We start from the raw sequence: 25,016 nt of genomic DNA, 5'->3' as shown, positions 1-25,016 counted from the left end.
GGATGTGGATGTTAAAGGTAAAATCAATATATTTTTCCCTCAAAAAGTTGATGGTGAGTGTCCTTCGTAACTACAGTTTAGTGGCCTGCAATGCACTTCCAAAGACATTTAAAGGTTGGTTACTCTGCTTGGGTTTGGCATTACGTCAGCCAGGGAGTGGAAGGATAGCATCTTCCCGTCACACCTAAGGGTGTTGGTGAACCAGAGTTTAAATTCCACCACAACAACTGGGGAGTTGAAATTAAACTCAAACTTGGGATGTGAATGAGTAAAAAGGTGACTATAAAATATCTAATCATTGTGAAAACCTAAGTGCTGGATGGCTGGTCCAGTGACATTACGATTTTGTTTGCTCTATTCAAAATCTGTGTAATTTAATTGAATTTAAATTATCTGATAACAACCAAATGCTATTCTACCCATTGATCGAGAGATACTGATTTCTAATATTGTACAGCAATGGCACGTTTTTGAATTGACCAATTAAGTAGCTCTTTGGTGTTGAATTCAACCCTGGTGTTGAATGCCAACCAGCTATTAACGTATGACGTCTGGATGGGAGAGGTGGCAACACCCCATGTCCATCCATACAGCTGCTCTCCAAGAGCTGACATTGCCAGGAACATAACGATGTACAGTGTGAATGCAGGAATCATGGACAGGTGTGGCCAACCTGCCTCACTACATGCCAGTGTCACATTCTTAAAGAGAATGTAAGGCACTCAAACATTCAAGTGTACATGGAAGAGTTACTTTATTTTTGAAGTAACTCTCTGGTGTTTGCTTATCTGGAGGTTTTGCCAAGTGTGCTGCATGTTTATTTGACTATTGGATTAGAACAACTGAACTGCATTGCTTCTATTCATGCTGTATGGGACATGGCTACATTCTTCTTTTGCAGAGGATTGTGTGTGTTTTCATAAGTAGTACATTTGAAAGGTTTTTTATTTGAATACGAGGACCTCTGATTGTCATGAATTTCTGTCCACAGATTGACAGCATTTGGAAATCAGCAGAATTAAGCACTGCCCAACATGTAGGCCCCCATATGACGTGCTGAAATTGCCTGTAATTGGCTCCAAGACCCGAAAATAGAATGTTTGAATGTCCCTAATGCTAGCTGAGATGATGTTTAGGTTGATGTCAAGGTTTTTGTACTTTGCTGAAAGGAGAGCAATCTTATTGAATATTTGATCTTGCAGTCATCAGGACAAATACAAGCTTACCAAATTGCAAACAATTGTAATATGGAAATATAAAGAGTGCTTATTAATTGCCCAGTTGACAGAGGTTCAGTGATGGTCATGTCAATGGTTAGATTCTCTCTTGTTGGAGATGGGCCTTACTTACATATGTGGTGCTTTTCTGGAGTGCAAGTCTTCAATATTATTCAAAGCATTGGTATGAAGAAACTTAGAAGGAACTACAAACTCTTCTCCCCCCCCCTCCCCCCATTCTCCCAGATAAATTGAAAATATATTACATTTGAACATACTCGTTTTGCATAGAACAGGCTCCTGCATGTTCCTTCTAGCAAACATGAATGGGACAATAGGAGTTCAACTTTTACCTTGTGCAATCAACTATTATTGATTGCTCAGCATGTGTTACTAAATCATGGAATCACGTCTAGCCACAGAGATTTTGTTTTGGATTTTGAAAGTTTGGGCTGGCTGAGTCTCGTATGTAACCTGATTGCTTTGAACAACCAAAGATGTGGGCTGCTCAATTCAAACAGCCAAATGTTGGAACATCTGGCCGAGAGAAAAGGAGGACCTCTATTCTCCTGTAGTATAATGTGTGAGCATTTTGAAATTTTGCATCCTTTAATTTGTCCTGATGCAAGATGAAAAGCTACAACAATTTGCCTTGCTTTTCAATGACCTGGAAGTCTCTCCGTCACTCCACCCCAACAGAGTTCTGTCAGCTTATCTCTAATTGCTGTTGAGAAGGTGATGGCTCACTTTCTTAGAATATCACAGTACGTGCAGTGCAGTTCAGAAGCGTACTTCAGCACTTCCCTGTTCCCTTACAACATATGGTACAATGCAGGTATTGAGCTGTGTTCTTGAACTGCTGCAAGTCCTTATGTAAGGACACCTACATCGTAAGGGAGAGGAAGGCAGAACCAGGATTTCAACCCAGCATGAAAAAAGTGAAATAGTTCCAAGTCAAGATGCTGGTTTTTTGAGGGGAACTTGCAGTTAGTGGGGTTCCCATGCATCTGTTGTTCTTGTCCCTCTATATTGAAGAGGACTTGGGTTTGACAGATGTTGTCGAATGAGCCTTGCTCAGTATTGCATCTCATGGAGAGTACACACTGCTGCCACTGTGCGGTGGTAAAGAGAATAAATCTTTGAAGGTGGTGGATGTGGTGCCAGTAGAATGGGTTGCTTTGATCTGGACGGTGCAAAGCTTTTTGAATGTTTTTGAGCTGTACTTCTCTCAGGAGTGGGAATATTCCATTAACTTGTAGATGATGCATAATAATTTGGCAGATAGGAGGTGAGTTAGTCACTGCAGAATTCCTAACCTCTGAGTTGCTTTGGTCACCACAGTGTTTGTATGGCCTTTCATTTCTGTTTCTGCTTCATGGTAACCTCCAGGATGTTGATACAGAGGGGTTCAGTGATGGTCATGTCAATGGTTAGGTTCTTTCTTGTTGGAGATGGGCCTTACTTAGCATATGTGGTGCTTTCTGGAGTGCAAGTTTTCAATATTATTGCTAGGGCCCAAAGCATACATAGCCCCCAGTGCTTTCATCAATTTCTATTTCTTAATATTGCATGGTGTGCTTCAAATTCAGTTGTGATGGTGGAGACCTCAGGAAGTGGTCAGAATTAATCACTCACTCAGCACTTCTGGCTGTAGGTGGATGAAAATGTTTCAGCCTGGTCTTTTGCAGTGTGCTGGAGTACTCTTCCCTGATCTTTTCCATTATCTCCCTTACCACCTGACGTGGATCGATTGGCATTAAGTGTGTTAATTTACAAAATATTCTTATAAAGACTTTCTGTAAAAGTCTAAAATGAACTGCAGGTTGCAATCCCAAATTGAACATCTGGCTCCCCCCGTTCATGCTGTTTTCATGAATTCTATCCTCAGAGCAGTGTTGTAAGCCATTGTAACCTAGCTCTTCATTCTTGGCATAGTGTATGTGGTCATGGGGTGATCGTGGTAATCTAAGTCCCTGGTATTGCAAGAAGGTCTGCATGAATTGTTCCCAAATATTTCAACACTTGGAACATTATACCCTTGTGTCTGATTGTCATAGATACATGCCAAACAAAAGGATGTTTCAATTGTGTTTTAATATATAGGTGATGAACATTCATGTAAATAATTGATGTCATTTTCCATTTCTAGTCCCAGGATGCATTCCAATATACAAACTAGCAGCTGTCATATTTGGGATTGATGTTGAATTAGTCATTTTAAAAGTTGATGAATAAAGCAACTATAATTCATAAATATCATCAAATTAATTACTAAGTAAATAATAATTCCTTGCAAGGATCAATTTACATAAGTATGGTTGCTGTACACTTGATGTCTTGACAAAAGCTTAACTGTCAAAAACCAATTGTGTAAGGGGCAATCACTCATATCATGTCATGCAATGTATTATAATTGTGAAAATTTCAGTTTTTGTCAGTTCTTTTCTGTATATTATGGGTACGCTTTCCAACATGAGCACTGAATTACAATTCCGAATATAATTCTTGGCAATAATTTTTTTTTCCCCAGGTCTGGGACAGTCATATCTATAAACCCGCTATCACATCTACACTGCCAAGTCAAGCCAGGTCACTGTCACTGAGATCACAAAAGTGAATACAAACCTCTGGGGTATTTTGTCTGGTTGGCTAAGTGCGATATCAGGAGAAAATGAGGACTGCAGATGCTGGAGATCAGAGCTGAAAATGTGTTGCTGGAAAAGCGCAATAGGTCAGGCAGCATCCAAGGAGCAGGAGAATCGACGTTTCGGGCACGAGCCCTTCTTCAGGAATGCTGCGCTTTTCCAGCAACACATTTTCAGCTAAGTGCGATATCAGACTAAATTTTACTTTTTGAGCGGCACTCCACTTTGGGAGCTCAAATTTCTGTTCTGGTGATTGTGACTCACTTGTCTTACCAGTTTGACAGTATCCACTGGACTTATTATTCTCGAAGCCTATAAATCACTAGTGGCCATTACTTTACCATTGCGCCCTGTCCAGTACCTCCTGAGAACACTGGGTAGGATTACACAGTATCACTTCCTTACCTTGTCACATTGAAGTGTAACACTCTGGCACATTCATTCTACTATTCTGATACTCTGGTGTCTGTGCTGTACTGTCAGGTACTCTGATCACTGCATTTGGCTCTCCTAACCCACTTGAAGCAATTCTATATGTTGTTTACATGATTCCAATCCTGCAGAACCACAACATAATTTCTCACAGCCTCAAACTTTTTTCCTGACTTTGCTGTATAAGGACCAACTTTATTTTTCCCTGCATGAGCCCAATTTTAATGCCTCCTTTATTATGTTTTTTAATATCTTTCGCTATTCAGCACGAGGCATTTCTGAGCTCTGTAGCTCAGTCATACTACAGGGATTATTACAAAACAGTCAATGCCCCAGCCACTCCAGACTAAGGAATCACTTTTAGTTATTGTTGATGTTGTGATGGTTAGATGATGTCCACAGAAGCAAGAACAATTTACATTGACTTAAGTTTAATCAGGCAAAGATGCACCTCAAACCAAGAAATAATATGTGTAATTCAAAACTTTGTCCAGTGAGTGGATCTCCAAGGAGGAGAGGGCGAAGCAGAGTTTTCCGAAGTGAATTCCAGACAGCAGTGCTTAGGTATCTGAAGACAGAGCTACTGATATAGTGAAGGGAAGCTCAAATGGACTGGGGGCCAAAGTTGGAGACACATATACATAAGGTTGTAAGAGGAGATGCTGCACTGGGATAGACAAAGCCAAGGAAAGATTAAATTGTGGAAGAAGCTTGACATTTCATGTGCAGGAAGGCAATATGACAGCAGCAACAAGGGTGATGAAAAGAGCAGGATATGATTGTGAAAGTGCTTGAGATGAAACTTACAGTTAGTCAAGGGTGTTGGGGGTATGTTCATCCCAACCAACCAAATTATAATGTCAGCTTACATAGGGCTGGGTGGGAAGGAAAGAAAGCAGAAACCTATTTAATGGGTTAAGAGGCAGAAAGTAGGTTCCTGATGACAGGAGATGAGTGAGAACACGTTGAGAGTTATGAAAGAAACTAGATAATCATGTGAATTTAATGTGTAAGTGAGGGTACATATGTGCTTTGACAGAAATGGACAACACTGGCAGCTACATGGATAGTGTCAATTATAGTTACAAATTAGTCTGAGGTTTCCAAACTTGAACGTGACAGGAAAGAGCAGGTTTAACACAGTTTGTAATGGGAAAATTAAACTAAGGATTATTTTTATTCATCATGTTTCTGGACTAATTTTGTTAGAATATGCAACACCTGACCGCACTTAAATGGTATGGGCAGACTGGTGGTAGCTAATCTGTTATGTATGCAAATATGCAAATATGCCCATCATATCAGATAGGTCAATTGGTTCTGGAGTAAGTAAAAATTGCCTTGAAGATGAGAACATCTAAGGGAGATATGGGCAATCGTTTGCCATGTAGATGATCCATGAATGGTAGCTCAAAGTAAGGTAGTAAGGATTTTGATACATTTTAAACATCCTTGTGTGAAGATTTCTTTCACAACTGAATGAAAATCGAATTGGAGATTTGAAGTGGAATTAGTGTGGTAAAGAGGTTGAGTGTTGGAGAGAATCTGAGCTGATTCAAACAAGTCTAGTGACAGGTTCTGTCTCTGTTGGACTCTGTGTGGAGAGCAGTGACAAACTGGCGCCCTGTACTGCCCCATTTTATTCCATGATCTTGACTTGAATGTGTGTTTGAGTTTATATAGGAGGGAGAAGTTCAAGAAAGTCAGGAAATAAGTGAATTTGGAGGAGAGGGCAAACAGAGCTGACAGCAATACATCTTTATGTAAGAAATAGAAACCATGCAATGCTTTGGAGGGTGTCACTGGTATATTAATATTGTTGTAAATGTTTCGACTTTGAAGTTTTCTTAATGTCTCACTTCATTTTCCAAATTTTGTTTTAGGTTTCTTTGAAAGAGCCTGAAGTCAGTAACAGGAACCACAAAGGTGATGAGTACTGACAAAATCTCTAGCCTTGATGATGATGCCAGTGAAAGAAGATTTGATGATGTGGTACCATATAGCGATGATGAGACGGACAATGAATTAGATAGTTCTACTGAAAGGTTGGATGATACAGAGCAAAACCGTGTCAACCAACAGACCGAGGAGAGATGGCAACCAAAAAGTGGTAAAGTTCATTTGCAATCACTGATTTTGCACGACAAGTTAAATTGATGAACTTTGTGATTAATTTTCATTCATTACTGAGATGTGAGTGTTACTAGCTCGGCCAGCATTTATTGTCCATCCTTGTTTACTTGAGAAAATATAGTGTTGAGCTGCCTTGTTGAACCACTCAAGTCCTTAGCGGATGTAGAGACCCCTACAGTGCTGTTAGGGACCCAGCAGCAGTGAAGAAGCTGTGATCTATTTCCAAATTTGAATGGTGAGTGGCTTGGAGGAAAACTTGCAGGTGTTCCTAAGCATCTACTGCTCTTGCCCTGCGAAGGGGGTGATGGAGGATGCGAGTTTGAAAGGTGTTATCAGAGAAGCCTTGGTGAGTTACCTTGTGGTTGGTGCATACTGTTAAGTGTGTGTCAATGGTGGTGGAGTGAATATTGGATGGGGTAACTGTCAAGCAGCTTGCTTTGTCCTGGATGGTGGCAAGCTTCTTGAATGATGTTAGAGCTGTGACCATCTAAATAAATGGAGAATGTTTTATCACACTCTTGACATCTTGTAAATATTGGATGAGCATTCATGAGCATGGACGTGAGTTTGCTGCAGAATTCCTAGTCTCTGACCTGTTCTTATCCCCACAAAGATTGGTCCAGTTCAGTTTTTGCTCAGTGTAACCCACACTGTTGATTTCAGCGATGTTAATGCCATTAAACTTGAAGTGACAATGTTGAGCTTCTGTCTTGTTGGAAATGGTTAAATTAAATAGTTAAACTATTGACATTTAGATTGGCTGTCTGACATAGTTGAAGGAAAGTTTACCAACAAGAAATGATTATCAGTACAAGATAGATCGAGTAAAGAAAGTGTTGCAAAATAAAGATCTAATGTTTTCAGATTATTTAGATGCATAAGTATGAAACCTGGAAGCAGTGAAAAGCACATGGCAACTTCAGGCTGTTCAGACACTATGTTGCTGAGAAACACTACTAATCTAATGACAAGAGGCTAGATAGTCAAACAAATCAAATATTTGTATAAGCCACCATTTGTTAAAAGTAATTTCATTATTATGGTGATGAACATTCCAATGAAAGAGACTGACTCCAAATATCTAATGTACAGATTCTTTCATCGGAAAGAGCTAACAATCAATCATTTTCTGGGGAAAGAGAGTGTATAACCAGGTTTGCAGTTAGAAAAGAGGGATGCAGTCAGTAATATTGCTGAATATCATAAGGATGAAATCACCGTATGCAGGAAGACCTGCCACCAGATTAGAAATAACCTAATGTGACATTAAAAAGGCATGGCAATAAAATGGGAGTTCTTTCAGGATTTAACTAATGGAACAGATAAGGGAGAGCCAGTGGATGTGGTGTATTTGGAAGCCTTTACTTAGCATTCCATACATGGCATTAGTGGAAAAAAAATTAAGTGCATAGATGGGGGTAATATATTGGTTGGATTGAGAATTGGTTGACAGATAACAGAGTGGGAATAAATGGGTATTTTTCTTCAGGTGACAGTGAGTAGTGGACTGCTGCAAGGATGGTGCTTGGGCCCTAGCTGTTCAAAGAAATATACAAGATGGGAGTAGACCTTTTGACCTTTCAAAAGTGCTCCATTCATTATAACCATGGCTGATCATTGAGCTCAAGGCAACAATATCCAACTCCCCCTCCCCAACTTCCTTCCAGCCCCATATCCCTTGACCCCTTTAACCTAGCTTCTTCTTGAAACGCACCATGTTTTGGCCTCGATAACTCTGACATATTGAAATCCACAGGCATAATCGATACAAATGGCCCGGATGCAGGAATAAAATGTAACATTTCCAGGTTTGCTGATGACAACTTAGTGGGCGGCACGGTGGCACAGTGGTTAGCACTGCTGCCTCACAGCGCCAAAGACCAGAGTTCAATTCCCGACTCAGGCGACTGACTGTATGGAGTTTGCACATTCTCCCCGTGTCTGCGTGGGTTTCCTCCGGGTGCTTCGGTTTCCTCGCACAGTACAAAGATGTGCAGGTCAGGTGAATTGGCCATGCTAAGTTGCCCGTAGTGTTCGGTAAAAGGGGTAAATGTAGGGGTATGGATGGGTTGCGCTTCGGTGGGTTGGTGTGGACTTGTTGGGCTGAAGGGCCTGTTTCTACACTGTAAGTAATTTAATCTAATCTAATAACTTTGTGGGGTTCAGAGGAGGATGCAAGAAGGCTTTGGGTGGGGTGCGATTTAGGAAAGTTGGACAAATGGGCAAACACATGGCAGTTGCAGTTAGTGTGACTAAACAGGAAGATAGAGTATTACTTAAAATTGACATATTAGGAAGTGTGGATGTACAAAAGGTTTTATACACCAGTTGATGAAAGTAGACAAGTCCAGCAAGCAATTAGAAAGGCAAAACGCTTTTGTTGCAAGAAGATTTGAATTCCGAAGAAGGGATGTCTTACTGTAGTTATACACAGCCTTGGTGAGACCACAATCCTGAGGTGTTGTGTACATTTTTGGTCTTCCTGCCTAAGAAAGGCTATACTTGTCATAAATGCAGGACAAGTTTTCTAGATTGATGTGAGATGTCAGGACTGTCCTGTGAGGTGAAATTGGTTTAACTGGTCCTGTATTCACAAGAGTTGAGAAGGATAAGAGGGGATTTGATTAAAAATGTATAAAATTCTGACAGTGCTGGACAGATTAAATGGAGGGGGAGGGTTTTTTTCCCAGATTGGGGAATCTAGAAATGGGGGACATGGACTCAGGGTGCGGGGTAGACCATTCAGAACAAAGATGTAGAAAACTTTCCTCACTCAAAGGGGAGTGAACCTGTAGAATTCTCGACGGAAGACTGTGGAGGCAAACTCACTGATGAGATCAATGAATAGTTATGTTTTAAAGTTATCAAGAGGTTTGGGGAGGAAGCAGCAAAATGCCATCAAAGTAAGGATCTGCCATTTAGGTTGAATGCCGGAGTGGACTCAAGGGAGCAAGTAGCCTACTCGTGCTCCTACTTGCTGTGTTTTAATGTAGAGATTGATGTCACAGCCAGGCAATCTGATTAACCACCCGCTATCAGAAACCTGGAGATTTTAGGTTTCTACTTCAATTTGAGGCTGTTACATAAATATTGAAGCCATAAAGTTCCTTGCTGTAAAACTGGAGGAGCTCTGTTTGGTGAGTCACATTTCTAGTAAGATGTTGCCACTCCAAACATGAAAACTGAATGTCCAACCGGTGGTGTTGAATAATCCAACCGTTTTAATTTGAAAAGCAAAGTGTTAATGCCACACTCCAATCTATCTCCTTACTTTGATTGTTGTTCAGATTATTGTTTTAAAAAGTGTTTCACTCTGCTTTGTTTCCAGAATACACATGGAAAGTCAAAGCAAATGACAGAAACTTTAACAATCAGTTCACAGTTACAAAGTATGGTTGCATTAAAACAAGCAAATATTCAGTAAGTATAAATTTGTTTTTACTTATTTTCTACCTAGCAGTAACTTTTGCACACTTGAAAGTACAATCTTTCTAAAACTATTATTTTCATCATGCATTCTGTTTGTTATCTGGGTACACAATTTCATCTCTCTCTATGTTCAGACATTTTCTGAACCATAACAGCACTTGTCCAATTTTACTTTCAGGGGAATGCAATCCGGACGTATAAGTACAATGTTTTAACTTTTTTACCAAAGAATCTGATGGAACAATTTAAAAGAGCAGCCAATGCCTACTTTTTGATTCTTCTCATCCTTCAAGTAGGTGGTTTTGAAAAAATATTGAACATTTTAAAATAACTTATTATATAATCTCTCCTTCTGGTGCATTTTGTAATATTAGAAACTAAATTTGTTGCACTTATTGCAAAGTTAAAGTGATCTTTTGAATAATTTCAAGTCAGTGCAATTTTGTATCAAAAGTACTTAAGCTCATTACTGTCAAGCTAATTGGAATCTGCATCAAACTTGTCAAAATTCAGTATTAGATAGTCAAGCGGACCTATCGGAGAGCTGAAAATAAATCCCCTGTTAAATTGTCAGGGGGAACTCTAAGAAAATTGTCCATGCATTTAAAAGTTCTGCCTTCTAAATCTTCGAAAATAATGTCTGGAGTGTTATACCAAAATAACACTCTGTGCTATTTCATTGAGCTGAGGTAAGCTTGAAGGGCTTTCATTACATGATTAATACTACTTTAGTGATTTCACAATCACCCATTATCACAGCAGTTGCCCACCATTTCCCCTTTCAATGACAGGTGCAATTTGTTGACTCTCTTGTTCGATCTTGAAAGTGATCATGCATTTGAATTAAATGGCTGTTGTTATGAGGTTTAATTTCAGTGAAAGAGTGTAAATGTAGGAAGTGTTTCTTTTGATTGCAATGGAGTGAAATCTGCAATAGACACCTAAACATGTATTTCATCTCAAATTCTATAAAATTGTGCCTGACTCTGTGGATACTCGTGAATTAGAAGATTTGAAGAGTCAGATGTGAGGATGCATGGGTTAGGATGAGTTGGCACTAATATTGTATTTGTGCTATAAAGGACCAGGGATGGGATGAATTGTTGGATGGGCATACCATGGAAGGAACGAGAGGATATAGGATTGTCTGTGGGGATAACTTGGCATAGGATCAATTGGTATTGTTGAGCGGGCATAGTTTGGAAAGGGGAAGCATGAGAGACTATATTCTGGATGGATGGGGAGGCACAAAGTGGTGTGGTTGGAAAGGATGGTTGTTGGGAACCGGAGGGGAGGGTGAAGGCTGGAGCAACGTTTCCTGCTTTATTCTTGATTTCTAAATCCTGCATAGTCCTCTGCAACCAGGAGCTGCCTCAATCCCTCAAGGGTAGCCCACCCTGACTTCTAATACAACCTGAAGCTACAGACTATAAATCTGATGACGAAGCACACAGGGGGGGCAATGGTATTATCATTGGACTATTAGACCAGAAACTCAGGGAAATGCTCTGGAGACCCGGATTTGAATTTCGCTATGGTAAATGGTGAAATTGAATTGAATGAACATCTGGAATTAAGAGCCTCATGATGACCATGAATCCATTGCCTCTGGTCAGGAAAAACCTATTTTAGGGAAGGCAACTGCTATCCTCACCTGGTCTGGCAATGTGGTTGACTCTTAACAATTGGGCATTGACAATAGCCAATGAAGCCCTCATTCTGTGATGAGTCAAAAAGAAACTGTTCTCAATGGCTAGGTTTGCAGAACTAGGTACTTTTCCATCTCTGTGCAATTGACCTTCAAGTGAAAATCCAGACACGTCCATCAGTGCCTGAAAGGGAAAATTAGGTGACTGTCAACAGAGTCCCAATGAGAGATGTTTACTTAAACAACACCTCTGCTTCACAGGCACAATGAAGATTTGAGAGGCTGTGTATTTCTGGCAATGTCAATTTACTGACATTGCATGTGCATTTTGGGATCCCTGTAGTTGCTGTTTTACTTGTCTTTTTAAGCTTTATGAACATTGCATCTTTCTCATTTGATTCCTTAAAGAGGGAGTATTTTTAATAGAGGTTGTGGGAGGTCTGAAATTGTCGCTTTAGATTAGAGACCTTTTAGCTTGTGATGAGATGTGCCTTTAAGAGGGTTTTGTTTTGTCCTGTTTCTCTTAGAGGAGTGTTGTAAATCTGGTACCTAGGTGTCTACTCCATGGAAAGAAGTTCTGTTTTAGGAAAAGAAAGCATGAGTGGGTGGAGTCAAGTTCACACAGAACCAGGGTGTTAGTTTGGCTTTCAGTTGTTAGAGTTGAAGCTGCTCAATGCAGGTGTCTCTGCTGCTGCAAAATTATCTTTCCTGCTGCTAGCTTCTGTCATGTTCCTTCTCCTAGCCTGGAGAAGATTACAAGACAGGGAAATCTGTTTGCTGAGTTTGCCTTTGCCAAGGGTGTGTTTGTGATGCTGCTTTATCGGAACCGTTGATGTGTAATAGTTAAAAGATATTATTTTAAGTATTACAATTGAGTTTAGGTTATGCCAATTTTTTTTGTTTGTATTTTAACTGTGGTCACAGAGACATAGAGATGTATAGCACAAAAACAGACCCTTTGGTCCAACTCTTCCATGCTGTCCAGATATCCTAACCTAATCTCGTCCCATTTGTGAGCATTTGGCCCATATCCCACTAAATCCTTTCTATTCATATACCCATCCAGATGCCTTTTAAATGTTGTCATTGTACCAGCCTCCACCATTTCCTCTGGCAGCTCATTCCATACACGCACCACCCTCTGTGTGAAAAGGTTGCCCCTTAGGTCCCTTTTATATCTTTTCCCCTTTCACCCTAAATCTATACCCTCTAGTTCTGGGAAAAGAGCTTGTCTATTTACCCTATCCATGCCCACCATGATTTTATAAACCTCTATATGATCACCCCTCAGCCTCCAGCGCTCCAGGGAAAAACAGTCCCGTCCTATTCAGCCTCTCCCTGTCGCTCAAATCCTCAAACCTTGACGACTTCAGTGTAAATCATTCCTGAACCATTTCAAGCTGTCAGAATAAAGTGTGTTTTGCCTAAAGTCTAGTAGTTTCACCAATTGAATTATATCTGAAATGCAATGCTTTACACTTAACTTTAAGATAAATGTTAGGGTCTAGGGTTTTTGATGTGTTTTGAGGGGGTTTAATCTAATCCACAACAAGTTGCAGTAATGCAACAGAGGAAAATTTTTGTCTGTTTAACATTTGAATGATTTGTGTGCCTATGTGATAGGTATTTTCTAATTAACCTGTTCAGAGATGTTAGTACATAGCTCTTGAGTAGATGGGACTTCAACATGGGTCTCCTAACTCAGACGTAGGGTCAGTACTACAATACCATGAGAGTCCTCTGCACCTCTGTGGTATATAAATAATAACAACAAGAACTACCTGAATATTGAATGATTTTATCTTCTCAATGAATAATAATTGTATAAGCAATTATTGTTTTTGTTTTTCTTTTTAGGCCATTCCTCAGATCTCAACCTTGGCATGGTACACCACATTGGTGCCTTTAGTGGTGGTGCTGGGAATAACAGCAATCAAGGATGCTGTTGATGATATTGTGAGCATTTATTCTACTTTTGTCTGACCAAACAATCGAAAACATGAGCTACTAATGTTGAACCTTCTTTACTGTGTGAAATGGAGGTGGAAGTATATGATCACGTCAGGAGCTCATCTGTGTCAGATAAGAAGAGAAGGTTGGGAACCGGTAGTTTTGCGCTCAGGCCATCAACAAATGAGATGGGAGAGCAATGTTGGTGGGTGGAACCAAAGATAGTGGCTTGCCCATACTTATTTAGGCGTCAATATTGGGAAGACTCGAGCCATTCTCTTTGGTCCCCACCAGGACTGAATGGTTGACAAGTAGAGTGACAAATTGGAGATGAATAAAGAACAAAGACAGGTGGTCCTGAAGTAGATTAGTGTTCATTTGATACTTGAAATGTAATATTTAAATAATTTAGTTGGAAACATGGGTTCTTGGCACATAGGTTTAGTTTGCATTAGCATGAGGTGATGTGAGGTCTGACATTTTGGCACAAGTAGAGAAGAGGAGTGGAGTGAAATGAGTTTTAAAATGAAGTAGATAGGGGAAAGAATAATCAATTTCAAAATGTGGTACATGGAGTCCTGATTTATGAACATCCAAATTATAAACACTCACTGTTAGCAGCACAGGTAATTTTAAAAGTCTGATATACAAACCTTTCCCATCTGATTATTTAGATTAGATTAGATTCCCCACAGTGTGGAAACAGGCCCTTTGGCCCAACAAGTCCACAGCAACCCTCCGAAGAGTAATCCACCCAGACCCATTCCCCCACCCCATATTCACCCCTAACCAATGCACCTAACACTATGGACAATTTATCATGGCCTGCACATCTTTGGATCGTGGGAGGAAACCAGAGCACCCGGAGGAAACCCATGCAGACAAGCGGAGAACATGCAAACTCCACACAGACAGGAGTCGAACCCGGGTCCCTGGTGCTGTGAGGTAGCAGTGCTAACCACTGAGCCACCGTATTGCCCCTAGTGTGGCCCATGGTGAATGGCAGCTTTACATTGTCCTTCCTTGTGTTCTGTTGTGAGAATGGATTCCAGAATGGAAGCCGATGTATTGTGGATATCTTACAATTTAATTTGGCTAAGTCTAATGGCTCTAACAACTGCTCTGCCTTTGAAAGGCTTGCACATTTCTTAGATGCCAGCCAAATTCTAAAGGATCCCTCACTGATAGTTGAGACTGCCGTTTTCAAAACAAGACATGGAGCGACTTCTAATGAAGTGGATGAGGATTTTAAGTCTAATATCTTTGGTGAGGAAAGGAACAGTAGGAGTCAATAGAACTAGCAAGAAAAGCAATGACTAGGGAATATATATTTTATCAGAGAATACAAACTGCAGTGTGCTAGGTGAACTGGTGTTTGATGATGGACTTGGGGATGTCAACAAAGAGAATATCCAGGAGAAAGTAAAGCCTGCACAACAAGATGATTACAATGAGGCTTGCTGCAAGTGAAGATAGGGCAGAGATGGGTAATATAGTCAAGATAGAAGCAGGTGATCTTGCTGATGCAGTGTCTCTGGATTCATGGAAGGCTGGTGGGTCCTCAAGGACCCTTGGAGTCTTGACAAATAAATGACTAATTGGATAGTTCTGCAGACAATTAAAACTTTTGGGCTATGATAAAAGATTGTGCTTTTCTTTAATTTTATTTGAACAGTATTGTTCTTCAAAAAAAAAAGAGATGATAACAGGACAGACAGGTGAAGCTAGATGGTCATCTGATGAAATTGTGAGGAATGTATTCAACAGGAGTTGGCAGCTGAAGGTTTGAGGTTAAGCTCACATGTGAAGACTCACTAGGGTAATGTAGTGGGAATGAAGTCCCATTCATTCCAGAGTTGTCACAAAGATTTTAGAATGAATACACAATTTTTCATTTATCTGATTTTCAGACCCTAGTTGAGAGAAAACAAAGACTACTTAACAATAATCGGTATTTATTATAAGTGATAAGACTAGGTGATTCCTGATTAACGGCTTTTGGAGGTCCTGGGCCTCCTTCACCGCCGCTCCCTCACCACCAGATGCCTGGAGGAAGAACGCCTCATCTTCCGCCTCGGAACACTTCATCCCCAGGGCATCAATGTGGACTTCAACAGTTTCCTCATTTCCCCTTCCCCTACCTCATCCTAGTTTCAAACTTCGCTTTTGCCCGAAATGTTGATTTCGCTGCTCGTTGGATGCTGCCTGAATTGCTGTGCTCTTCCAGCACTACTGATCCAGAATCTGGTTTCCAGCATCTGCAGTCATTGTTTTTACCTCTATCTCCAATAAGAGACAATCTGACCTTCACCCTTTCACATTCAATGATGTTGCCATCACCTTAATGTCCTCCTATCAACATCCTCTGATTTACCACTGACCAGAAACTGAACTGGACTAGCCATTAGAATACAGTGGCTACAAGAGCAGGTCAGAGGCTAGGAACACTGTAGCAAGTAACTCACCTTCTGACTCCCCAGAGCTTATCTACCATCAACAAGGCACACAAGTCCATGGAATGCTCTCCAAATGCCTGATGAATGCAACTTTACCAACCAATTACGAAAACCTGGTTACTGTGTATCATGGAATTGGAGTCATTAATTCTTCTCTTCTTCTCTCCATTTTCTGTTGGTCATCATTCCAGCAGGGGCTTACTCATGGACCACATTTTATGCTTGCCAGAAGAATGGAAAATTGGCAAGTTATTTGACATCTGCCACATGTGCGTTTGAATGTAGACATAGCAATACATTTGTTAGCTGAAGGTGCTAGTTGTCTGCTCTTCTAATTTAAAACATAATAATAAAGATGAACCCACAGCTTAATTTGATAGCAGGCAACGCCTTAACTGAGTTGCCAGGTTTATGGTAAGATATTTTTGTTGGATGGCGCTAGAGCATATAAAAGTCACGATTGATCAAGTCATGACTGTCAATGTTGAATAATTTCCATTTTGTCTTGTACAGGCAAGACACAAGATGGACAGAATTGTTAATAATCGGAAATGTGAAGTCCTGCAGGATGGCAGGTATTATGAGATTTTTTTTAATCTTTATCATAGTCATAAAATACAAGCTAATACTGTCCTTACCATCTCTTAAATGTTGCTGTCGAAAACCTCTCGAAAGTTTCCAGCTTCTTGTATAATGAGGGAGTGGCAGCCCAGCACAGTTTTTTTTTTTGTTGCATTCAATACAGTCAATGAGGTGAGCACACACCCATAATTCAAATATTCTGTCTTGAATTTTGAACCAAATATGAAAGTGAGCAATTTGCTGCCCTCTGCTGCCAAATAGGAGCAGCACCTGGTCCAGTGGTTATGTCTTATGCCTCTGGCAGGAAGAAAATGCTATTAAAGTTCATGTTTGTATTTGTCACTTCCAATTGTTTTCTTGAAGAAATAAATGTGTATCAGTCTTAATTTTAATGATTTTGATCATCCAATGTTATTTCACTACCTTGGAATAAGTTTCATGTATGTATATGGAGCTTGCAGTTTAACAGCAAATCAAAATTCCAATCTGAAGTAACATCGGACTATAACTACATTTTATGTTTATTAGATTAGACTAGATTACTTACAGTGTGGAAACAGGTCCTTCGGCCCAACAAGTCCACATCGATCCTCCGAAGAGCAACCCACCCAGACCCATTCCCCTACATTTACCCCTTCACTTCACACAACGGGCAATTTAGCATGGCCAATTCACCTAACCTGCACATTTTTGGACTGTGGGAGGAAACCGGAGCATCCGGAGGAAACCCACGCAAACATGGGGAGAATGTGCAAACTCCACACAGTTGCCCGAGGCAGGAGTTGAACCCGGGTCTCTGGCGCTATGAGGCAGCAGTGGTAACCACTGTGCCACTGTGTCTTGGAATTTAACTCCATTTAAGTACAAAATGATGCACTTTGGAAGAGGTAACAAGACAAGGGGGGTACTCGGTGAATGACAGGACACCAGAAAGCTGAGTGGAAGGGAGGGATCTTGTCCATAGATCTCTAAGGCAGCAGGATTGGTTAAGATTAGATTAGATTACTTACAGTGTGGAAACAGGCCCTTCGGCCCAACAAGTCCACACCGACCCGCCAAAGCGTATACCACCCAGACCCGTACTCCTACACTTACCGCTTCACCTAACACTAGGGACAATTTAGCATGTTCAATTCACCTAACCTGCACATTTTTGGATTGTGGGAGGAAACCGGAGCACCCGGAGGAAACCCACGCAGACACGGGGAGAATGTGCAAACTCCACACAGAGAGTCGCCTGAGGCGGGAATTGAACCCGGGTCTCTGGCGCTGTGAGGCAGCAGTGCTAGCCACTGTGCCACCCACCACTGTGCCACCGTGCCACCCACCACTGTGCCACCGTGCCACCCAATAAGGTAGTTAAGAATGTTGTCACTTGACCAGAAGGATGTGATTGTACTACAGGGGGTACAGAGGAGATATCCCACTCAATGCTTGGGTTGGATCATTTTGACTGCAAAGAGAGGCTGGACAGGTTCAGATTGTTTTCTTTGGAGCAGTGAAGGTGTGGACCTAATAGAAGTGTAGTTCTTTACTACAGACATCTATTCAGAAATGCTATTACCAGCTTCTGGAGCAAGTGGCACATGAACCTAGGCCTCCGATTTCAGAGGTCGGAACACCTCTGGAACCTAATCGAGGCGTGTAAGTTTATAAGGGGCATACAGGTTGGAAAGAAAGTAGCTGTTTCCATGAGTAGTAGAATCATGAACAAGGGGTCATAATTTTAAAATGAAGGGTAGGAGGTTTAGAGGAGATTTGAGGAAACATCTTTTCACCGAAGGAGTGGTGGAAATTTGGAAGTCCCTGACCCGGGAGGATAGTAGAGGCAGAAAAGTCACAACCTTTTAAAAAGTATGTTGATGAGCATTTGAAATGTTGTAACATTCACAGCTATGGGCTGAGTGCAAGAAGGTGAGGTCATTGTAGTTGATTGTAATTTTTCCTCTCTTGTTGGTGCAGACTCGTTGAGCCAAAAGGCCTCTTCTGTATTCTGACTCATAATATTTTCATCATTTTTAGGTTTCAAACAACAAAGTGGAAGGACATAAAAGTTGGAGATATTGTACGCCTACACAAAGATGATTTTATTCCAGTAAGTTTCATCTTTGGTTTAAAAAAAAGTTGGGAATTTTTTATGTTGTTTTGGATTACATGCGCATATTCTTTTTAATTATTTAGGCTGATATACTGCTGTTATCCAGTTCCGAGCCCAACAGCCTTTGTTACGTGGAAACAGCTGAACTTGATGGGTAAGAACTTGCGTTTACAATGAGCTTTTAACTCCGAGGTGGACAATATTCTTTGCAAACAGAAGGCACTTTCTTTCACAGCATGCACTGCAATAGGCATGATGAAAACAGGCATGATGAAACTAAAGTGTGGCTTGCTAAGAAATTGCTTCATAGGTGCCATAATCATCCACTTCTGACCTTTGGAAGCAACGCGGCATATTTACTTCGCTTTGTCATTTGCATTTTAATTTTTGTCATAATTGCTGTATTGATCATACGACGATGTGGATTTGCTGGATTGAGGTTCTACAGTCATTTCAGTTTTGTAAAAATAAAAGCAGTTCTAGTACAGTTCTCTCTGAAATATCTTTTTGCATGCGATAAATCAAGTGCAGTAATAGTTATGGTAACTCTTTTCAAAAATTAGACCAAAGGAGCAAAAAGATGAAACGATTGGGTAATCTGTTTGTAGTGATATTGTTTAACAAGAACTGTCAATCAAGATTCCAGAACACTTTGCAGATTCTCCTGCACTAGTGCCATGTGATCTATCCCATTCTGTTCGAATCACTAGAACAAATAGCAAGGCTTTTGTTTCACACAAGCTGCCATGTTATTACCATGAACCCTGGCAACGTTTGTCCAATTACCACTTCTACAATTATTTTTTCTGAGTAACCCTAGATAGACTCTTGAATACGTGAATACCTTGAGTTAGTGTATTCCTGCATTCCAAGACATGAAGCATTTCACACACAAATTGTCAGCTGTTCTACCTGTGCACATGATTTGGAAGTGCCGGTGTTGGACTGGGGTGTACAAAGTTAAAAATCACACAACACCGGGTTATCGTCCAATGATTTATTTGGAAGCACTAGCTTTTGGAGCGCTGCTCCTTCATCAGGTGGTTGTGGCGTATAAGATCGTAAGACACAGAATTTATAGCAAAAGGTTTTAGTGTCATATAACTGAAATTACATATTACAAAAGACCTAGATTGTTTGTTAAGTCTTGTTCATTCTAAAAGATGAGAGACTTAACAAATAATCCAGATCTCTTTCAATATATCATTTCATTTGCATCACTCTGTAAACTTTTGCTATAAATTCTGTGTCTTACGATCTTATACTCCACAACCACTTGATGAAAGAGCAGCGCTCCAAAAGCTAGTACTTCCAAAAAAACCTGTTGGACTATAACCTGCTGTTGTGTGATTTTTAACTTTGTACCTGTGCACAGAGGGTCTGTTTGTTTCAGATGTGCACCCAGTGCTGGCTAATCATTTCGTGAAAACTCGCTCAGAATGGCAAGGAAAAAGAAGGTTTCTGTGTTATTCTTCACTTTTGCCTCTCAATCTGGATTTCCACCTGGAGATGAATAATGTTTGCTGTTAATAAGGGATCAAATCAAATTTTGTTGCAATCCCCTAACTATATTCTGTGAAGTACTGCAGTTATTTTTAGCTTCATGTTTCTCTCTCTCGATCTTCAGATTGATCAGAGCAAATTAGTTGAGACTATATTTTGAAGCTGCTTTAATGAGCTTTTATCTTTTTATCTTTACACTTAACATTCCATCCTGTATTTGGCATTTCTGAGCATGAGATGGGGGGCTTTCCTGATTTTGAACGTGACCTGAACATTCAGCTGGCTCTTGAGGTTGTCATTCCAAATACACTGGATACTTTTCAATGTTCTTAGAAAAATTCAAGAATGCATCTGCTTTTCAGCAAATACAACAGTTATTCTGTTTTACTTTTTAAAAACATAAACATTAGGCCACAGACTAATGTATTGCATTTACTTTAAGTAGGAAATGTAGACTTCTTAATTAGTCAGATTGCCAATATAGCATTGCTTTGTATCAATTTTTTATGGATTATGCTTGTTACCTTTGCAAAATGGTTTATAAGTCATATTGTCTCTCTTAGCTGAAGGATTCAAGTGCAAGCCTGGGAATTTGTCCTTACGCTAGGCATGGACAACGAGAAAACATGAACAATTGTTGTTGCAAAACAGAAAATTAACACACTGCTGAATTATTTGTGTTTTCAGAGAAACTAACCTGAAGTTTAAAATGTCATTAGAAGTTACAGACAGACTGCTGAAGAAAGAAAAGGATCTGGAATCTTTTGATGGTGAGTTTTTGTGTGCATTATTGCCATCTATAGTTTGTAAGTGTTTAGGTTCTTTTTGGGCTCATGCTTAGAATTAAAATACTTGGCGTTAGATTTGTGAGGGCAGCTATCTTTACTAACTTTGCTCGGAGGGTGGGGAGGGCATGCCAGTCATTCACTGGGCCAGCATCATTGTCCTTCCAGAGTTGCCCTTGTGAAGGTGATGATGAATTGCTGCAGTTCACATAATATAGGTAGACCCACAATGCCATTAGGGAGAAAATTCTAGGATTTTGTCCCAGCAATATTGAAGGGATGATGATATATTTCTAAGTCAGGATGGTGAGTGGTTTGGAGGGGAACTTACTGGTTATGGTGTTCTCATTTATCTGCTGCATATGTCCTCCCAGATGGAAATGGTCATGGGGTTGGAAGATCCTGTCTAAGGATTGAGTTTCTGCAGTTCATTTTTAGATGGAAAACACTGCTTTTACTCAGCGTCAATAAGGAGAGTGTAGATGTTTGTGGATTTGGTGCCAATTAAGTAGGTTGCTTTGTCCTGGAAGCTGTCAAGTTTCATGAATGTTGTTGGATCTGCCCTTATCCAGGCAAGTGGGAAGTGTTCTATCACACTCCTGACTTGTGCCTTGTCATTGATGGACAGGCTTTGGAGAGTTGGGAGGTGTTACTCACTGTAGTATTCCTAGCTTGTCACCTGCTTTTTACAACAGCACAACACAAGAACAGGTCCTTTGGCCCCTTGTAGCCAATGTATTTATATGGTAAGGAGAAAGTGAGGACTGCACATGCTGGAGATTAGAGTCAAGACTGTGGTGCTGAAAAGCACAGCAGGTCAGCAAGCATCTGAGGAGCAGGAGAATCGAAGTTTCGGGCATAAGCCCTTCATTATTCCTGATGAAGAGCTTATGCCCGAAACATCAATTCTTCTGTTCCTCTATTTATATGGCTAGTCGAGTTCAATTTCTGGTCAATGATAACCCCCAGAATGTTGTTTGTGTTGGGCGAGGGGGGGCGGTGGTGCTTCAGTGGTAGTTACACTATTAAATATCAAGAGGTTGTGGTTATATTGTCTCTTATTGGGGTTTATTGTTCCCTGGTGTTTGTGTGGCATCAATATTACTTGTCACTTGTCAACCCAGGTCTGGGTATTGCCCAGATCTTGTCGCAGTTGAGTATCTGAGGAGTCAGGAATAATGCTGAACCTTGTGCAATCATCAGTGAACATCCCCACTTCAGACCTTACGAAAGAGGGAAAGCCATTTATGAAGCAGCTGAATATATTTGGGCGTAGGACATTAGCCTGAGGAGCTCCTTGAAGAGTTATGGTCTAATGAGAAGAGTCTTGTCGAGTAAACAAGATGTAGTTTATTGCATCTTTGCAATTATTTACAGGCTAGAAGATCTAGTCTTCAACTAAGTCCTCATGACCTGTTTGTATTAGGTGACACTTATTGGCTCATTCAAGTATTAACCCTTTAATGTCCTTCCAGAACTATGTATAAGACACTGTTTGAAATGTCAGACTGGCTGTTTGCACAGCTCAGATTTTAAAAGGAGGGCTCCTGCCAAGAAATGCATTTAAAGTCATAGATTCGGAGCGTCACAGAGATCTCCAGCACAGAAACAGACCTTTCAGTCCAACTCCATGCCAACCAGATACCCTAAATTAACATAGCTCCATTTGCTAGCATTTGGCCTAATATTCCTCTAAACCCTTCCTATTCATATACCCATCCAGATGCTTTTTTAAATATTGTAATTGCACCAGACTGCATCACTTTCTTGGGCAGCTCATTGCATACACACACACACCACCCTCTACATAAAAATGTTGCCCCTTGGATCCCTTTTAAATCTTTCCCCTCTCACCCTAAATCCCTAAATCTCACTCTAGTTTTGGACTCCCCCAACCCAAGGAAAAGACCTTGCCTATTTACCCTATCTATGCCCCTTCATGATTTTATAAACCTCTATAAGGTCACCCTGCAGCCTCCAATGCTCCAGGGAAAATAGCCCAGCCTATTCAACCTCTCCCTCTAGCTCAAACCCTCCAACATTGACAACATATTTGAAAATCTTTTCTGAACCCTTTCAAGTTTCACAACGTCCTTTCTATAACAGTGAGACCAGACTTGCATGCAGTATTCCAATAGTAGCCTAACCATTAACCTGTACAACCACAGCATGACCTTGCAACTTCGATGCTCAACGCATTGATCGATAACAGAAAGCATACAAAAGCTTGCCTTCACTATCCTATTTACCTGTGACTTCACTTTCAAGGAGCTATGAACCTGCACTCCAAGGTCTTTTTGTTCAGCTACACTCCCCAGGACCTTATCATTAAGGTGTATAAGTCCTGTCCTGATTTGCCTTTCCAAAATGCAGCAGCTCATACTTAGCAAAATTAAACTCCATCTGCCCCTCCTTGGCCTGTTAGCCCATCTGATCAATATCCGTTGTACTCCGAGGTAGCCTTCGCTGTTCACCTCCAATTCCAATGTCATCTGCAAACTTGCTAACCATATCTCCTATGTTCACATCCAAATCATTTGTATAAATGACAAAAAGCAGTGGAACCAGCACCAATCTTGTAATCAACGCCCAGGTTTGCAGGCAAGAATAAAGGCTCAGCACTAGTTTTGTCTTATGCCTTTTAAAAAAAAAAGTGGTCATAAAATGCTGGTATTGGTGGCTAGTAGTCAGCATTTACCATTAATTCCTAATTGCCAAGAAGACAGTTAAGACAACCACACTATTGTGGGTCTGGAGTCACATGCAGATCAGTGTTGAAAAGTGTGGCACTGGAAAAGCAGAGCTGGTCAGGCAGCATTCGAGGAGCAGGAGTGTTTACGTTTTGTGCATAAGCCCTTCAGGATTGTGGAGTGTGGTGAATGGGGCTGAGAGATAAATAGCATGGGGGAAGTGGGAGAGGGTGTGTGGGACTTGGGGAAGGTAGCTGGGAAGGCAATAGATGCAGGGGTGGTGATGAGGTGAAGTGGATAGGTGGGAAGGAAGATCGTCAGATGGGACAGTTCAAGAGGGCAGTGCCGAATTGGAGGGTTGGATCTGGGATGACATGGGTTGGGGGGAGGGGAGTTGAGGAAATTGGTAAGATCGACATTGATGCTGTGTGGTTTGGCAGATTTCCTTCATTAAAGTCAAATAGTGAAACAGATAGAGTTTTTACAATAATCGACAGTGGTTACACGGTCACTGTGAGGCAAGCTTTTGGTTCCAGATCTTTTAGAATTCAAAATTTACCTTTTTGGCATGGAGAGAATCGAACCAGTGACACCAGAATATTAGTCTTGAGCTCTGAAATACACGGCCAATGAACTTGCCACTACACCTTTGCCTTCCCCCAGGTTTTTCATTCGGAATGTGTCACTGCTTCAGATCTGATTTTGAGCAGTGAAAAGACAAGCAACAGTAAAATTTGATTTGCAGAAATTAAACCAGGAAGCATTGGTTATAATATTTAATTCATGTGCAGAAAATGAGAGAAAGAAGGTTAGAAGTAAGAGATAAATGAACGGCCCATAAAACTATTCAGTCCTACCAAGCTGCTACAAAATCTAAAAGGCATTGTACTGGATTGACCAGTGGCATAGTTTTTAAAAAAAATATTGCTGTACAAAAGGAGTAACATTGTTTTAAAAAAATGATCTTTATGGAGGAAGTTTAGTCCTTCACTGAACTAAAGCAAACATGTTGCATCAGGTTTAGTAGAATGTGAGGAGCCAAACAACCGACTGGACAAATTTACCGGGACCTTGTACTGGAGAAACCAGAGTTATCCTCTCGATGTGAACTCAATCCTACTGCGTGGCTGCACAGTCCGTAATACAGAGATTACTCATGGAATTGTCATATTTGCAGGTATTCAATCAATTTTATTTCATCACATCCTGGCTTAATGCACCGTATGATGATTTGAGAAGTTTTGAATTGAATGGGAATTGGGATTACTCCACTTGCTCACAGTCTGTCTGGATTTTTAAAGCTATCATAATGAGTTAATGATCATCAAATCATCCATGATCTTATTGAAAGGCAGCACATAATTGATGGGCTGAATGGCCTACTTCTGCTCCTACGTCTTAAAGTCTTTCATTAATATCCTGTGATATTCAGGAGAAGTTGAATAAAA

General features: G+C 40.6%; 1 protein-coding gene across 5 annotated transcripts in view; it reads left to right on the top strand.

Moving 5' to 3' along the window:
• The window catches only part of atp8b1 (ATPase phospholipid transporting 8B1), a 142,041-nt gene that overhangs the window by 67,394 nt on the left and 49,631 nt on the right, over positions 1-25,016 (top strand). For all 5 annotated transcript variants that reach the window (XM_043676317.1, XM_043676452.1, XM_043676628.1 and 2 more), the window contains 9 exons: positions 6,178-6,404; positions 9,756-9,847; positions 10,035-10,148; positions 13,362-13,460; positions 16,424-16,485; positions 18,515-18,587; positions 18,674-18,744; positions 20,781-20,863; positions 24,587-24,745. In XM_043676317.1, the coding sequence (XP_043532252.1) occupies positions 6,224-6,404; positions 9,756-9,847; positions 10,035-10,148; positions 13,362-13,460; positions 16,424-16,485; positions 18,515-18,587; positions 18,674-18,744; positions 20,781-20,863; positions 24,587-24,745 (934 nt within the window). In that variant the 5' untranslated portion in view covers positions 6,178-6,223. The remainder of the gene's footprint in view (positions 1-6,177; positions 6,405-9,755; positions 9,848-10,034; positions 10,149-13,361; positions 13,461-16,423; positions 16,486-18,514; positions 18,588-18,673; positions 18,745-20,780; positions 20,864-24,586; positions 24,746-25,016) is intronic.

This window comes from Chiloscyllium plagiosum, chromosome 1 (assembly GCF_004010195.1).
Source record: "Chiloscyllium plagiosum isolate BGI_BamShark_2017 chromosome 1, ASM401019v2, whole genome shotgun sequence".
Classification (NCBI taxonomy): Eukaryota; Metazoa; Chordata; class Chondrichthyes; order Orectolobiformes; family Hemiscylliidae; genus Chiloscyllium; species Chiloscyllium plagiosum.
The sequence above is the reverse complement of the archived record's forward strand: the minus strand, read 5'-3'. Positions and strand labels throughout refer to the sequence as shown.